A 16,540-nucleotide genomic window follows, 5' to 3' on the forward strand; every position below is an offset into this window, starting at 1 on the left:
CTCTAGGCTGGTAGGGGCTCCCCAGGAACATCACACTCCTTTGAAAATTAATTCACCTTTGTTCTTGGCCCTCAACTTGAGCCCCTAAGTGTCTTTTAAGTTCATAAAGAACCCTGACCTGTGACCCCTTCTTATCACCCTCGGGCGGTTGATATATGTGTAGGTTTCACTCCTGTTAGACCGCTTCATGGGATAACAGAGGGATGGGACCCCTGTCTGGGACCTAAGTATCATCAGGCTAACCCTGTACTACAATTGTCCATAAATCAGCCACTCTGGTGTGTGGCAGGAGCCTGTGTTGGGGCCAGCAAGCTGAGGGAGCTGCACAAAGCTGCCTTAGGGACCATTTTGCACAAGATATTTCCCAAGTGCTGGTGAGTTTGTGCCAGGGCTCTCCTGCCCCTGTCTGTACTCCCATGTCCTCACCATACCCTGTTATAAAAGCCACCAGTTATGTCTTCCCTGCCCTGGTGCCTCTGATTGTCCTCAGCATGGCACTGCACACAGTTCTTGTCATGTTGAGCCTACTGCCTCTGTTGGAAGCTCAGAACCCAGAACATGCAGGCATCACCATAGGCGAACCTATCACCAATGAGACCCTAGGCTGGGTAAGTGTCTGCCTGGCACCTGGACCTGTTCACTGTAGGAGGTTACTCTTTCCTCTGGGCTTTCCCTTCCCTGGTGTCTGTGTTCATCTCTGGGCTCCTTTGTACTGCCCTTTCCTCTCCTGGAGACCTGGTGGCATCCCCCTGCCTCCAAACCCAGAAGCATCACTGAGGTCTCTCAGTAGGGGACAGAGCAGTAGCATGGCTGGTTTTTGAGTTGCCCATTGGAGCTTCAGTCTTCCCAGGTTTGGTTCAGAAGCCATTGTTTGCTTGCCCCACAGCACGGCTGACTGCCAATGTTCATACTACAAGCCCTGCTCATCTGTGTGCCTGCTTCTCCCCAGCTATCTGACAAATGGTTTTTTATTCCTGTGGCAGACCTAAAGCCTGATTACCGGCAGGAAATTCAAAAGATGCAGATGGTATTTTTTTACCTTACCCCCAAATTGATAAATGACACGATGGAGCTTCGAGAGTATCACACCATGTGAGTCCTTGTAACAGCCAGCCCACCCTGGCCCTGGTATCCATTCCCAGATGCCTAGAGACCTGAGCAAACTGGCTCTGCCTGGCCTCCCCACCCACCTTCAGGAATGGGGACAGCTTTCTTGTCTACCTGCCCCTTGCCCACTCCCCACCCCGGTTTAGTCAGATCACCTCTCCATCAGTTGTCCTCTCTCTCTTTGCTTTTTAGAGATGACCACTGTGTCTATAACTCCACCCTTCTAGAAATCCATACAGAGAATGGGACCCTCTCCAAGTATAGTGAGGGTGGGAACTCACGGCTTTCTGGGAGGGTACTGCAAGGGTATAAGGGGACAGCAGAACAGGGGAGTTAGGTCTGTGAATTCACTCTCTGAGGCTTGAAAGTGGAAGGAGATTTCACACTGGAGTCCAGCTGCCAGGCCAGACTTGCTTTGACCTTTCTTTATGACCCTTTGTGAGCTAAGAGTGGAAACTCGTGGGATGGGAAGCCAGTGACTTCAGTCATGCCACCATGTCACCTGGTACAGCACTGAGGAGTACAGCTGAATGCTGGTGGGACAGATCAGACAGGCTAAGCTTTTAATCACTGCCACTCCACAAGGTGATGTTTCAATGTTTAAGAGGAAGTTTGAACTATGCCCCACCACCACACCACCAAGGGCCCTTTCTGAGGCCACAGCCATTCTATATCTATGAAGAATGGGAAGCGCATCTAACAGAGGATTTGGCAGCCCCAGGGAGCCCCAGGCACTTGTCCATAGCTATGTACTTCCGAGCCTTGGAGATGTGACTACAGCATCATTCTAGTGATTCACAATCACTTCCTCCTACAGGAGGAGGAGTAGAGACCTTTGCCCATCTGACAGTGCTGAAGAAACATGAGGCCTTTATGCTTGCCTTTGACCTGAAGGATGTGAAGAAACGGGGACTGTCCCTCAGGAGTACAGTCCTCTCATCCCTGGTCCACAGCTGCACTGGGCCTTCCTTACTCTTGATCACCCACCCACATCCCACATCCCTACCTGGTCTCCCATCTTCTGGACCCTTTCCCATCACATCACTGGATCCATTCTCTCTTGCAGCTAAAAAGCCAGACAGATATCACCCCTGAGCTGCAGGAAGTATTCCAGAAGGCTGTCAAACATGTGGGCATGGATGAATCAGAAATCATATTTGTCGACTGGAAAAAGGTAAATGAGGAGGCTGTATGATAGCACCCCAGCAATGCTCCCATTGTCAGTGACCCTAGCGGCCCAGAAAGGGCGAGTATCTCATTCAGGAATCTGAGCAAGGGAGGTATCTTGCTGTTAAGAACTCTCCTGCCTACTGTGAGAGCTGTGATCCACAGAGATCCTAGATGGGCAGTGAGCCTCAGGTGGGTGAGGTTAAGTAGGAGATCCTGGAAAGCTGGTGGAGGATAAGAGGACGACCAGGAGGGGGTCACAGAGGGAACAGCCAGTGCCAGGGTCCCAGGTTTGTCCCTGCCTTTCATATTCACTACCTATCCAAGCAGGAATTTTGATAGACATCTTCCATGCCACCCCAACTTCAGCAAGCCCCGATGACTTTGATAGGCAGGGATGACCCTAGGTCTCCGCATGTTCTGTCTACACTTGTGAGGAGGGAGAGGCCACATCAGCTTTGGCTTTCACCCAGGCCAAGCCATGGGATCAACCAATGAGCTTGCATATAGTTCTAGACATACTCAATACTTTTGTGACTTCATTATCTGGTCACCTGAGCCATTCCTGCTACCACCAGCCCCAGGATTCCCTGGGGGAGGTACCTGCATACAGACACTGCCATTGAGCCATTTCACAACATGACTTCCAAACCTCCAAACCAATGGGGCCTGTAGTCTCACCCTGTACCTGTGGACAGAAGTATTTAGATAATGCCTGCTATTTGGGGGATTCTGCTCACGCTCAATTTTGTGAATAATCCATAACTCAGAGATGAGGGACAACTTAGCCTAGACTAGTGGTTCTCAATGGTTGGTCCCAACCTTTATGTCAGGTGTCCTGCAGGTCATATACTTATGATATATAACAGTAGCCTAATCACAGTTATGAAGTGACAACGAAAACATGGTTGGTGGGTCACCACAACACAAGAAATCTCGCATTATTAGGAGGGCTTACAACAACCATTCTGACACCAGGGGAGCCATGGTAGATCTAAGACACAGCTGGTTGACACTACTCTGCCATTGTGACCAACAACAGTGCTTCACACACACACACACACACACACACACTTAAAATATATGTATTCATAGCTAGTGTGTGTCCATGTGTGATTGCGTGGGTACACAAGCACGCCATGAGACATGTGTAGATGTCAGAGGACACATGTGGCCTATATCCTCTTCTACCATTCTCTCATGCGCTCTGGTTAAGGCTGGACTGACTTCAAGCTGCCCCTTAGGCTGACCTACTTTGCCAGATTTTTGTTCTGCCTAATTTTTCTATTTTGTTTTGTTTTGATTTTGCATCTAACCTTGCAGCCCAGGCTACCCTGCTACAACTCATAGCTATTCTTCTGCCTCAGTATTCCCCAACCCTGGTGTGTGCCACCACCCCTGGCTTACTCACTCAATTTTCCTCCCTGATATCTTCTAGGACAGGAGCCATCAGCAGGAGAAGAAGCAGCTTGAGGTGGAGAAGGAGACCAAGAAAGATCCTGAGGAAGGTGAGGCATGAACTCAGCTCTCTGAACTCCGTGGGCTGTCCCCAGGCTCACCAAACCCCACCCCCTCCTGTGCACTTTGATTCTGTCTCTGCAACAATAAAGGTTTGCTGAAACAGTAATTATCATTTCTTTGCTCCCTCCCTCCCTCTCATTGTTGAGAGTCTTGAGTGGAACCTTAGCAAAGTCCAAGAAGCCCTGCCAGGGAATCTAAGAGGGCTCCCTGGAAGGGGCATCTGAGTCAGGCTAGAAGGAACTGACAGAACCCTATGCTCTTTCTAGACTTCTTAAACACTTTAGGGCACAGTTGGGAAGACAAGGCAGTAGACTCAAGAAGCACTGAGTAGGGGTGGGGAAGACAGGTGTGGAGATCCTGTCACGAGTGCCTTCACTTCCCAAGTGCCACTATAATCACTGAAAGGGAGGTGACTGGGGAGACAGGAAGGTGAGTGTCGATGCGAACATGGTCATAATATAAAAGGCCAAGGCTAGGCAGCATGGTAGACTTCCACCTCAGCTAGAGGGTCTGGATGTCCCCAGGAAGACTCTTCAGGGTTTCCATGAGAGACACTGTGAGATGACACTGCTTCTCTAGAGGCCATCTGACATCAATTGCACAATTGTGACCTGAGTTCCTGAGGCACAGTCCACTTGGTGGCAAAGACAGGGTCTGAGATCATCTTTACACTTGACTGGATTGGCAGTCCCCTAGGGGATATACTCCATGTGTGTCTGTGAGGACATTTCCAGAGAGAGCCACCACCCTGACTGTAGGCAGCACCATTCCTTGGGCTGGGATCCTCCACATAACCAAAAGCAAAAAACAAGCTGAGCAAACACAGATCATCTATTCCTGCTAAGCTTATGGCTGTCCCGACTGGATGCAGTATGACAGGGACTGTGTCCCTCCTCACAGAGCAACCACCCATCATTAACTTTTGTCAGTTATTTTGTCACAGAACTGGGAAAGGCACCTGATGCAGCACCCTGCTCTGTCCGTGAATGCACTGAGGCAGAGTAAATCACAGTCGTGGCCACACGCATGCCCAGAGTCAAGCTGGCCACAGGCATAGGATGCTATAGAAGTCTCTGGAAGGAGACTGGCCTGGGGCTTTGTCACACACTTCCTGCTGAGTGTCTCCCACTGTTTCTGATCTGAGAATTCACACAGGCCTTGCTCATCTGGCCTCTGCAGGCAAAGGACAGGAGAAGCAGGGGAGGCAGATGTGAGCAGAAGGTTGGGCAGACTCTGGAATGGTATGCAGCAAGTACCCTGGGGGAGACCTTAGCTGGGTGTCCACTCCCTGCCTGCACCCTCACCTTTAGAATCCACAGGCTCTGGATACACAGCACACAGAGGTAGCTTTGAAGACTTTTCCCTTTCTTAAGTTCATTATTTTTCTTCATTAGCTCTTATAAAATTAGATTTTTAAGTTGGCCACTGTGTGAGTGTGTGAGTATTTGTGTGGATTTTAGTGAAATAGATCAAGACACTGTGACATTAGATGATATTGATGTTTTGAAGCAGCTCACTGTGATCTCAAGCTCCCAGCAATGTCTCTGTGCCTCAGCGGGAGTCACCAGGCCTGTCCCTGGCAATACTTTTCGAGAGTGTTCATTATGTAGACAAAGATTAGGCAGGAACTAGAACCAGATATTGACTGGATGCTGTGCACAGACCCTGGATTGGGCACACACTGTCCTAGGCAGATCCTTTCCTGCTGTAGATACTGGGAGCTTTGCTGAACTAGATGTTCTACTCAGATTCACCCATCTTTGTTGGGAATTTGTCTGCCTCTAGGCTGGGTAGGGGTCCCCAGGAACATCACACTCCTTTGAAAATTAATCCATCTTAGTTCTTGGCCCTCAACATGAACCCCTAAGTGTCTACTAAGTTCACTAAGAACCCTGACCTGTGACCCCTTCATAACACCCTTGGGAGGTTGATGTATGTGTAGGTTTCACTCCTGCTAGGCAGCTTTATGGGATAAGAGAGGGGTGGGACCCCTGTCTGGGACCTAAGTATCATCAGGCTAGCCCTGTATGCACCCTGACCATGAATCAGCCACTCTGGTGTAGGGCAGAAGCCTGTGTCGGGCCCAGTGGGCTGAGGGGGCTGCACAAAGCTGGTTTGAGGGAACATTTTGTGCAAGACATTTACCAAGTGCTGGGGAGATTGTGCCAGGGTTTTCCAGCCCCTGGCTGCAGTCCCATGCCCTCCCCACATCCTCTTATAAAAGCCACTGCATCCCCAGCCAACCATTTTCTCTTCCCAGGCCTGGTGCTTCTGAGTGCCCTCAGCATGGCACTGCACACGGTTCTTATCATGTTGAGCCTCCTGCCGATGTTGGAAGCTCAGAACCCAGAACATGCCAACATCACCATAGGTGAACCTATCACCAATGAGACCCTAGGCTGGGTAAGTGTCTGCCTGGCACCTGGACCTGTTCACTGTAGGAGGTTACTCTTTCCTCTGGGCTTTCCCTTCCCTGATGTCTGTGTTCATCTCTGGGCTCCTGGTACTGCCCTTTCCTCTCCTGGAGACCTGGTGGCATCCCCCTGTCTCCAAACCCAGAAGCATCACTCAGGTCTCTCTCAGCATGGGACAGAGCAGTAGGATGGCTAAATTTTGAACTTCCCATGGGTTCCTGGTCTGGGGTTTCAGTTTTCCCATGTATGGCTGAGAAGCCATCTCTTGCATGTTCCTCATCATAGCTGAATGTGAAGTTCCATACTACAAGCCCTGCTCATCTGTGTGCCTTCTTCTCCCCAGCTCGTTGACAAATGGTTTCTCATTGCTGTGGCTGTCAGAAATCCTGAGCTCCAGCATATAATTCAAGAGAAACAGACACAATATTTTTACCTTACACTCAACTTGATGAGAGACAAGATGTTATTTCAGGAGTATTTCACCACGTGAGTCTTTCTAATTGCCAGCCCACCCTTGCCCTGACCTCCATTCCTGGAAGTCTAGAGACCTGAGCATACTGGCTCTGCCTGGCATACCCACCCACCTTCAGGAATGGGGACAGTTGTGCTGTATACCTGCCTGTTGCCCACTCCCCTCCTTTGGTTGGTCAGATCACCTCTCCATCAGTTGTCCACTCTCTCTTTGCTTTTTAGAGGTGGCCAGTGTGAAAATGACACCAACTATCTGGAATTCCAGAGAGAGAACGGAGCCCTATCCTTGCATGGTGAGGGTGGGAACTCATGGCATTCTGGCAGAGTATTGCAAGGGTACAAGGTGGCAGCAGAACAGGGCAGTTAGGTCTGTGAAGTCACTCTCTGAGGCTTGTAAGTGGACGTAGATTTCAAACCGGAGTCCACCTGCAAGTACAGACTTGCTTTGATCATTCTTTATGACCCCTTGTGAGCTCAGACGGGGAACCCAGGGGTTGGAAAGCCATGATTTCAGCCAACCCCTATGTCACCAGGGACAGCACTGAGGACGGCAACTGAATGCTGGTGGGACAGATCATACACTCTTACATTTTAACTGTCCCTAAGCAGCTTTAATGTTTAAGGGAAAGTGTTAACTATGCCCCACCAACACACCTCCAAAGGCCATTTCCAAGGTCCCAGCCATTCCATATCTCTGAAGAAAGAGAGTGAGTTTGGCATCCAACAGAGACTGAGCACATGGCAGCCCCAGGGATCCCCAGGCACTTGTGCTTCCAGGCCTTGAGGATGGAACTACAGCATCATTCTAGTGACTCACAAAGGCCTTCCTTCTGCAGTACAAGGAGAAGAATCCTTTGCTCATCTGATAGCAATGAGGAAACATGGGGCCTTCATGGTGGCCTCTTTGCTGAAGGATGAGAAGAAAAGGGTGCTGGTTCTCTATGGTAGGCACCTCACAGCTGAGGTCCCCAACTCCACTGGGCCTTACACTTGGTCACCCACCCACATCCCACATCACTACCTGGCCTCCCATCTTCTGGACCCTTACACAGCACACCCGTGGATACCTTCTTTCTTGCAGCCAAAGAGCCAAATATCACCCCGGAGCTGCGGGAAGTATTCCAGAAGGCTGTCAAACACGTGGGCATGGATGAATCAGAAATCATATTTGTTGATTGGAAAAAGGTAAATGAGGAGGCTGTATGATACCACCTCAGCAGTGCTGCCATTGTCAGTGACCCTAGAGGCTCAGAGAGGGCAAGCTTCTGATTAAGGCAGCTCAGCGAGGCAGGTATCTTGCCATTAATAACTCTCCTTCTTACTGTGACAGCTGAGAGTCACAGAGATCCTAGATGGGTAGTGAGCCTGAGATGGGTGAAGTTAAGTAGAAGATCCTGGAAAGCTTGTGGAGGATAAGAGCAAGACCAAGATGGGTGACTGAGGGAACAGCCAGTGCCAGGGTCCCAGGTTTTTCCCTGCCCTTTATATGCACTACCTATCCTAGCAGGAGTTGTGATTGACATCTTCCATACCACCCCAACTCCAGCAAGCCCAATAGCTTCGATAGGCAGGGATGACCGATGCCGAGACCTCTTGATGTTCTGTCTACACTTGTGAAGTAGGAGAGGCCACATCAACCTAGGCTTTCATCCAGGCGAAGCCATGGGATCAACCAATCAGCTTACATGTAGTTCAAGAGATACTCAATACTTTTGTGACTCCATTCTACATTCTCTGGCCACCTGAGCCTCTCCTGGCATCACCAGCCTGCAGATTCCCAGGGGGGAAGTACCTGCACACAGACGCTGCCATTAAGCCATTTCACACACTGAGTCGTCCCCCCCCCCCAAGCAGTGGGTCCAGTAGACTCATGCTGCACTTGTGGACAGAAGTGGTTAGATAATGCCTGCCATTTGGGGGGTTCTGCTCACACTCAATGGGGTGAATAAGCCGGAGCTCAGAGATGAGGGACAACTTACCCTAAACTAGTGGTTCTCAAGGATGGGTCTCAACCTGTATGTCAGATGTCCTGCATGTCATATTCTTATGATTTATAACAGTAGCCTAATTACATTTATGAGGTAGCAATGAAAACATGGTTGGGGGGTCACCACAACACAAGAAACCATGTTAAAGTTTTGCATATATTAGGAAGGCTGAGAAAACTGTTCTGACACTGCAGGGGAGCCATGGTAGATCCAAGATAGAGCTGGTTGACACTATAATGCCATTGTGGCCAACAACAATACTTCCCCCAACCCACCTTAAGATATGTGGATTCATAGCTAGTACGTGTATATATGTGACTGTGTGGGTACACAAGTATTTTACAAGACATGTATGGATCGGGTGGACACCTGTGGGCTATGTCCTCTTCTACCATTCTCTCATGGGCTCTGGTTAAGGCTGGATTTACTTCAAGCTGCCCCTCAGGCTTACCTACCATGCCCAGTTTTTTTTCTGTCCTGTTTGTTCTATTTTGTTTTATTTTTGCATCTAACCTTGCAGCCCAGGCTACGCTGCTGCAACTCATAGCAATTCTCCTGCCTCAGTATTCCCCAACCGTGGTGTGTGCCACCACCCCTGGCTTACTCACTCTGCTCTCCTCCCTGATATCATCTAGGATAAGTGTGGTTAGCAGGAAATGTAGCAGCTTGAGTTGGAGAAGGAGACCAAGAAAGATCCTGAGGAAGGCCAGGCATGAACTCAGCTCTCTGAACTCCATGGGCTGTCCCCAGGCTCACCAAACCCCACCCCCTCCTGTGCACTTTGATTCTGTCTCTGCAACAATAAAGGTTTGTTGAAACAGTCAATATCATATATTTGTTTCCTTCTTTCCCCTCCCTCCCTCCCTCCCTCCCTTCCTCCCTCCCTCCTTCCCTTCCTTCATGGAGAGTCCTGAGTAGAGCCTGAGTTAAGTCCAAGAAGCCCTGCCCAGGGAATCTAAGAAGGCTTCCTGGAAGTGACATCTGAGTCAGGCTAGAAGGAACTGACAGAACCCAATGCTCTTCCTAGAATCCCCAAATACTTTAGGGCACAGTTGGGGAAGAAAAGGCAGGAGACCCAAGCAGCAGTGAGAGGGGGAGGGGAACGCAGGAGTGCAGTTCCTGTCGCAGGGGACTACACTTCAGAAGTGCCACTTTAATCACTGAAAAAAAGTTGACTGGGGAGGGGGGAAGGTTCATTTGATGGTAACACAGCTACTGTGTAAAAAACCAAAGCTAGGCGGCACTGTAGACTTAGACCTGGACTAGAGTCTGGATGTCCCCAGGTTGAATGCTCAGGGTGCCCATGTGGGACACTGCTTCCCCAGAGGCCAGCTGACATGGATTGTACAATTGTGACCGGAGATCCTGAGGCACAGTCCACTCGCTGGAAAAGACAGGGTCTGAGATCATCTTTACACTTGACTGGATTGTCAGTCCCCTAGGGGATGTACTCCATGTGTATCTGTGAGGACATTTCCAGAGAGAGCCGCCACCCTGACTGTAGGCAGCACCATTTTTCAGGCTGGGGTCCCCAGTTAACTAAAAGCAGAAAACAAGCTGAACACCCACAGATCATCTCTGCTTGCTAAGCTTATGGCTGTCCCAACTGCATGCAGTGTGCCATGGTAGACTGTGTCCTCTTCACCCACGATGGCCTGTCATTAGCTTTTGTCAGGTGTTTGTTTGTTTGTTTGTTTGTTTGTTGTTTGTTTTGTCACAGCACCGGGAAAGGTATCTGATGCAGTGCCCTGCTCTGTCAATGCACTGGGGCAGAGTGAATCACAGTCGCTGCAACACGCATGCCCAGAATCAAGCTGGTGACAGGCATAGGATGCTATGGAAGTCTCTGCAAGGAGACTCTAGCCTGGGGCTTTGTCACACACTTCCTGCTAAGTGTCTCCCACTGTTTCTGGCCTGGGAATTCATGACAGGCCTTGCTTATCTGGCCTCTCCAGGCAAAGGACAGGAAAAGCAGGGGAGACAGATGTGAGCAGAAGCCTCTGGGCAGATTTTGAATAATATGCAGCAAGTACCCTGGGGGAGACTTAGCTGGGTGTCCACTTCCTTGCCTGCACCCTCGCCCTTAGAATCCACAGGCTCTGGATATACAGCACACAGAGGTAGCTTTGAAGACTTCTTCTCCCTTTCTTAAGTTCATTATTTTTCTTCATTAGCTCTTATAACAAAAATTGATTTTTAAGTCTGCCAGTGTGTGAGTGTGTATTTGTGTGGATTTTCCTGAAATAGATCACGACACTGTGAGAGTGTTCTAACACGTTTGCTGTATTGATGTTTTCAAGCAGCTCACTGTAATCTCAAGCTCCCAGCAATGTCTCTGTGCCTCAGCAGGAATCACCAGGCCTGTCCCTGCAATACTTTTCCAGAGTGTTCATTATGTAGACAAAGATCAGGCAGGAACTAGAACCAGATATTGACTGGATGCTGCGCACAGACCCTGGGTTGGGCACACACTGTCCTAGGCAGATCCTTTCCTGCTGTAGATACTGGGAGCTTTGCTGAACTCGATGGTCAACTCAGATTCACCCCTCTTTGTTTGGCATTTGGCTGCCTCTAGGGTGGGAAGGGGTCCCCAGGAACATCACACACCTTTGGAAACTACTCCATCTTTGTCCTTAGCCCTTAATTTGAGCCCCTAAGTGTCTTCTAAGTTCACTATTAACTCTGACCTGGGACCCATTCATAGCACCCTTGGGAGGTTGATGTGTGTGTAGGTTTCACTCCTGCTGGGCAGCCTCATAGGATAAGAGAGGGATGGGACCCCTGTCTAGGACCTAAGTATCATCAGGCTAGCCCTGTACCCACCTTGATCATGAATCAGGCACTCTGGTGTAGGGCAAGATCCTGTGTAGGGATCAGTGGGCCGAGGGATCTGCACAAAGCTGGCTTGAGGGAACATTTTGTACAAGACATTTATCAAGTTCTAGGGAGATTGTCCCACTGCTCCACAGCCCCTGGCTGCAGTCCCATGCCCTTCCCACATCCTCTTATAAAAGTCTCTGCACCCTCCAGGCACCAGTTATCTCTTCCCAGCTCTGGTGTCTCTGAGTGTTCTCAGCATGGCACTGCACATGGCTCTTGTCATGTTGAGTCTCCTGCTGCTGTTGGAAGCTCAGAACCCAGAACTTGCCAACATCACCATAGGTGACCCTATTATCAACAATGAGACCCTGAGCTGGGTAAGTGCCTGCTCGGGGCCTGGACCTGTTCACTGTAGGAGGCTACTCTTTCCTCTGGGCTTTCCCTTCTCTGATGTCTGTGTTCATCTCAGGGTTCCTGTTACTGCCCTTTCCTCTCCTGGAGACCCTGGTGGCATCCCCCTGTCTCCAAACCCAGAAGCATCACTCAGGTCTCTCTCAGCATGGGACAGAGCAGTAGGATGGCTGAATATTGAACTGCCCATGGGTTCCTGGTCCCAGTCTTCCCATGTCTGGCTGAGAAGCCATCTCTTGCATGTCCCTCTTCATGGCTGAATGTGAGGTTCCATACTACAAGTCCTGCTCATCTGTGTGCCTGCTTCTCCCCAGCTCTCTGACAAATGGTTTCTCATTGGTGCGGCTTCCCAAAATCCTGAGCTCCAGCAGCAGTCAATTCAAGAGAAGCTGACAGTATTTCTTTACCTTACCCCCAATTTGATAAAAGACAAGATGGAGATTCAGGAGTATCAGACCTTGTGAGTCCTTCTAACTGCCAGCCCACCCTTGCCCTGGCCTTCATGCCTATAGAACTGAGCAAACTGGCTCTGCCTCGCCTCTCCAACCACCTTCAGGAATGGGGACAGCTGCCTTGTCAACAAACCTCTTGCTGACTCCCCTCCCTGGGCTAGTCAGATTACCTCTTCCACAGTTGTCTACTCTCTCTTTGCTTTTTAGAGGTGACCAGTGTGAATATTACACCAACCATCTGGGATTCCAGAAAGAGAATGGTGCCCTCTCCCTGTATGGTGAGGGTGTGGACTCACAGCTTTCTGGGAGGGTATTACAAGGGTAGAAGGGGTCAGCAGAATAGGCAGTTAGGTCTGTGAAGTCACTCTCTGATCTTGCAAGTTGAAGGAGATTTCAAACCGGAGTCCAGCAGCAAGGACAGACTTGCTTTGACTGTTGTTTATGACCCTTTGTGAGCTCAGAGGGGAAAACGATGTGTTGGGAAGACAGTGACTTCACCCACACCTCCATGTCACCAGGGAAAGTACCTAGGAGGGTAACTGGATGCTGGTGGGACAGATCAGACACTCTTACATTTTAATTGTCCCTAAGCAGATGTTTTAATGTTTAAGGGGAAGTGTTAACTATGCCCCATCAACAAACACTTAAGGCCCTTTCCAGGGCCCCAGCTATTCCATATCTATGATGTATTGGAAGTGAGGCTTGCATCCAGCAGAGGCTGAACACATGTCAGCCCCCCAGGGAGCCCCAGGCACTTGTCCGTAGCTATGTGCTTCCTTCTCTTGGGGATGGGACTACAGCATCGTTCTAGTGACTCACAAAGGTCTTTTTCCTGCAGAAGGAGGAAAAAGCTTTGCTCACCTGATAGTGCTGAAGAAACATGGGGCCATCATCCTTGCCTTCAACCTGAAGGATGAGAAGAAAAGGGTGCTGACTCTCTGGGGTAGGACCCTCAAAGCTGAGGTCCCCAACTCCCCTGGGCCCTACTCTTGGTTACCCACCCACATCCCACATTCCTATCTGGCCTCCCATCTGCTGGACCCTTACCCAGAATAAACTTGGATCCCTTCTCCCTTGCAGCTAAAAAGCCAGATATCACCCTGGAGCTGCGGGAAGTATTCCAGAAGGCTGTCAAACACGTGGGCATGGATGAATCAGAAATCATATTTGTCGACAGGAAAAAGGTAAATGAGGAGGCTGTATGATAGCACCCCAGCAGTGCTCCCATTGTCAGTGACCCTAGAGGCTCAGAGAAGGCAAGCTTCCCGTTAAGGCAGCTCAGCGAGGCAGGTAGCTTGCTGTTAAGAACTCTCCTGCCTTCTGTGACAGCTGAGATTCACAGAGATCCTAGATGGGCAGTGAGCCTCAGGTGGGTGAGGCTAAGTAGGAGATACTGGAAAGCTTGTGGAGAATAAGAGGAAGATCAGGAGGGGTCACTGAGGGAACATCCAGTGCCAGGGTGCCAGGTTTCTCCCTTCATATTCACTACCTATCCAAGCAGGAGTTTTGATTGACATCTTCCATGCTACGCCAACTCCAGCAAGCACAATTCCTTGATAGGCAGGGATGACCCATGCGGAGACCTCTTGATGTTCTGTCTAAACTTGTGAGGAAGGAGAGGCCACATAAGCTTTGGCTTTCACACAGGCAAACCATGGGATCAATCAATCAGTTTGCACGTAGTTCGAGATACTCAATACTTTTGTGACTCCATTTTCCTTTCTCTGGTCAACTGAGCCTTTCCTGGCATCACCAGCCCCAGGGGGAGGGGCCTGCATACAGCACTGGCATTGAGCCATTTCACACCCTGACTTCCTCACCCCCCAACCAGTGGGTCCAGTAGACTCACCCTGCACCTGTGGACAGAAGTGTTTAGATAATGCCTGCCATTTGGGGCATCTGCTTACATTTAATGGGGTGAATAAGCCAGAGCTCAGAGGTGAGGAACAACTTACCTGATTCTCAAGGATGGGTCTCAAACTGTATGTCAGATGTCCTGCGCATCACATACTTATGATTTATAACAGTAGCCTAATTACATTTATGAAGTAGCAATGAAAACATGGTTTGGGGGTCACCACAACCCAAGAAACCGTGTTCAAGTTTTACATTATTAGGAAGCCTGAGAACCACTGTTCTGACACTGCAGGGTTCCATGGTAGATCTAAGATACAGCTGGTTGACACTACCCTAAAATTGTGGACAACAGCAGGACTTCTCCCTACATTAAAGTATGAGTATTCATAGCTAATATGTGTATTAGCTATGAAAAGATTTACACAAGCATATTATAAGACATGTGTAGATGTCAGAGGACACCTGTGGGCTATGTCCTCTTCTACCATTCTCTCATAGGCTCTGGTTAAGGCTGGATTGACTTAGCTGACCCTAAGGCTTACCTACCATGACAAGTTTTTTTCTGTCCTGTTTGTTCTATATTGTTTTGTTTTTGCATTTAACCTTGCAGCCCAGGCTACCCTGCTACAACTCATAGCAATCCTCCAGCCTCAGTATTCCCCAACCCTGGTGTGTGCCACCACCCCTGGCTTACTCACTCTGCTCTCCTCCCTGATATCTTCCAGGATAGGTGCGGTCAGCAGGAGAAGAAGCAGCTTGAGTTGGGGAAGGAGACCAAGAAAGATCCTGAGGAAGGCCAGGCATGAACTCAGCTCTGAACTCCGTGGGCTGTCCCCAGGCTCACCAAACCCCACCCCCTCCTGTACACTTTGATTCTGTCTCTGCAACAATAAAGATTTGCTGAAACAGTTAATATCATATCTTTGCTCCCTTCTTTTCCCTTACTTCCTCCCTCCCTCCCTCCTTCCATCTCTCCGTCCCTCTCTCCCTACCTGGAGAGAGGCCTGAATGGAGCCTTAGCTAAGTCCAAGAAGCCCTGCCCAGGGAATCTGAGAGGGCTTCCTGGAAGGGGCATCTGAGTCAGACTAGAAGTAACTGACAGAACCCGATGCTCTTCCTAGAATCCCCAAATACTTTAGGGCACAGTTGGGGAAGACAAGGCAGGAAACCGAAGCAGCAGTGTGGGGGCGGGTGGGCGCAGGTGTGCAGATCCTGTCACAGGTGCCTTCACTTTAGAAGTGCAACTCTAATCACTGGAAGGGAGGTGACTGGGGGGCAGGAAGGTGCAGGTTGATGCTAACATGGTCACAGTATAAAAGGCCAAGGTTAGGTGGCACGGGAGACTTAGGCCTCAGTTAAAGGGTCTGGATGTCCCCAGGAAGACTCCTCAGGGTGCCCATGAGGAACACTGTGAGATGACACTGCTTCCCTAGAGGCCATCTGACATCCATTGCTCAACTGTGACCGGAGTTTCTGAGTCTCAGTCCACTCGATGGCAAAGACAGTGTCTGAGATCATCTTTACACTTGACTGGATTGGCAGTCCCCTAGGGGATGTACTCCATGTTTGTCTGTGAGGACATTTCCAGAGAGAGCCACCACCTTGACTGTAGGCAGTGCCATTCCTTGGGCTGGGATCCTCCACATAACCAAAAGCAGAAAACAAGCTGAGCAAACACAGATCATCTATTCCTGCTAAGCTTATGGCTGTTGCGACTGGATGCAGTGTGACATGGTGGGCTGTGTACCTCCACATCCCCAAGCCCACCATCATTAACCATTGTTAGCTCTTTTGTCACAGAACTGGGAAAGGCACCTGATGCAGCACCCTGCTCTTTCTGTCAATGCACTGGGGCACAGTAAGTCACAGTCACTGTCACATACATGCCCAGAGTCAAGCTGGCCACAGGCATAGGGTGCCATGGAAGTCTCTGCAAGGAAACTCTAGCCTGGGGCTTTGTCACACACTTCCTGCTGAGTGTCTCCCACTGTTTCTGGCCTCGAAATTCATGACAGGCCTTGCTCATCTGGCCTCTCCAGGCAAAGGACAGGAGAAACAGGAGAGGCAGATGTCAGCAAAAGGATGGGCAGATTCTGGAATGGTATGCAGCAAGTACCCTGGGGAGACCTTAGCTGGGTGTCCACTTCCCTGTCTGCACCCTCGCTCTTAGAATCCACAGGCTCTGGATATACAGCACACAAAGGTAGCTTTGAAGACTTCTTTTTTTTTTTTTTGGTTTTTCTTTTTTTTTAATTTTTAATATTTTTTAATATGTATTTTCCTCAGTTACATTTCCAATGCTATCCCAAAAGTCCCCCATACCCCCCCCCAC

General features: G+C 49.6%; 3 protein-coding genes across 4 annotated transcripts; all 3 read left to right on the forward strand.

Moving 5' to 3' along the window:
* The first annotated feature begins 491 nt into the window (after positions 1–491).
* On the forward strand, positions 492–3,793 carry LOC110293531 (alpha-1-acid glycoprotein 1-like). Of its 2 annotated transcripts, none has more exons than XM_021161379.1 (6): positions 492–608; positions 950–1,092; positions 1,300–1,370; positions 1,925–2,037; positions 2,174–2,281; positions 3,713–3,793. In XM_021161379.1, the coding sequence occupies exons 1-6, from the start codon at positions 492–494 to the stop codon at positions 3,791–3,793; spliced, it is 633 nt and encodes a 210-aa protein (XP_021017038.1). The 2 variants fall into 2 exon arrangements, with proteins under 2 accessions (XP_021017038.1, XP_021017039.1); XM_021161380.1 differs by having other exon boundaries at positions 2,186–2,281.
* A 2,278-nt stretch (positions 3,794–6,071) lies between these two features.
* On the forward strand, positions 6,072–9,318 carry LOC110292657 (alpha-1-acid glycoprotein 8-like). The gene is made up of 6 exons (XM_021160123.2): positions 6,072–6,198; positions 6,553–6,695; positions 6,903–6,973; positions 7,517–7,624; positions 7,762–7,865; positions 9,304–9,318. Exons 1-6 carry the CDS (start codon positions 6,082–6,084, stop codon positions 9,316–9,318), a joined length of 558 nt encoding a protein of 185 aa, XP_021015782.1. The 5' UTR covers positions 6,072–6,081.
* Positions 9,319–11,745: 2,427 nt separating this feature from the next.
* Positions 11,746–15,047, forward strand: LOC110292656 (alpha-1-acid glycoprotein 8-like). Its single transcript, XM_021160122.2, has 6 exons — positions 11,746–11,865; positions 12,214–12,359; positions 12,559–12,629; positions 13,190–13,294; positions 13,432–13,535; positions 14,934–15,047. Exons 1-6 carry the CDS (start codon positions 11,746–11,748, stop codon positions 15,012–15,014), a joined length of 627 nt encoding a protein of 208 aa, XP_021015781.1. The 3' UTR covers positions 15,015–15,047.
* Positions 15,048–16,540: the final 1,493 nt, after the last annotated feature.

This window comes from Mus caroli, chromosome 4 (assembly GCF_900094665.2).
Source record: "Mus caroli chromosome 4, CAROLI_EIJ_v1.1, whole genome shotgun sequence".
NCBI lineage: Eukaryota > Metazoa > Chordata > Mammalia > Rodentia > Muridae > Mus > Mus caroli.

Excerpts from the sequence above, each read along its gene's own strand:
- LOC110293531 (XM_021161379.1), top strand. The coding sequence starts at position 492 with ATGGCACTGCACACAGTTCTTGTCATGTTGAGCCTACTGCCTCTGTTG. Across the intron at positions 609-949 it reads CCAATGAGACCCTAGGCTGG|CTATCTGACAAATGGTTTTT; the intron begins GTAAGTGTCTGC and ends GCTTCTCCCCAG. Across the intron at positions 1,371-1,924 it reads TGGGACCCTCTCCAAGTATA|GAGGAGGAGTAGAGACCTTT; the intron begins GTGAGGGTGGGA and ends TTCCTCCTACAG.
- LOC110292657 (XM_021160123.2), top strand. The coding sequence starts at position 6,082 with ATGGCACTGCACACGGTTCTTATCATGTTGAGCCTCCTGCCGATGTTG. Across the intron at positions 6,199-6,552 it reads CCAATGAGACCCTAGGCTGG|CTCGTTGACAAATGGTTTCT; the intron begins GTAAGTGTCTGC and ends TCTTCTCCCCAG. Across the intron at positions 7,625-7,761 it reads AAGGGTGCTGGTTCTCTATG|CCAAAGAGCCAAATATCACC; the intron begins GTAGGCACCTCA and ends TCTTTCTTGCAG.
- LOC110292656 (XM_021160122.2), top strand. The coding sequence starts at position 11,746 with ATGGCACTGCACATGGCTCTTGTCATGTTGAGTCTCCTGCTGCTGTTG. Across the intron at positions 12,630-13,189 it reads TGGTGCCCTCTCCCTGTATG|AAGGAGGAAAAAGCTTTGCT; the intron begins GTGAGGGTGTGG and ends TTTTTCCTGCAG. Across the intron at positions 13,295-13,431 it reads AAGGGTGCTGACTCTCTGGG|CTAAAAAGCCAGATATCACC; the intron begins GTAGGACCCTCA and ends TCTCCCTTGCAG.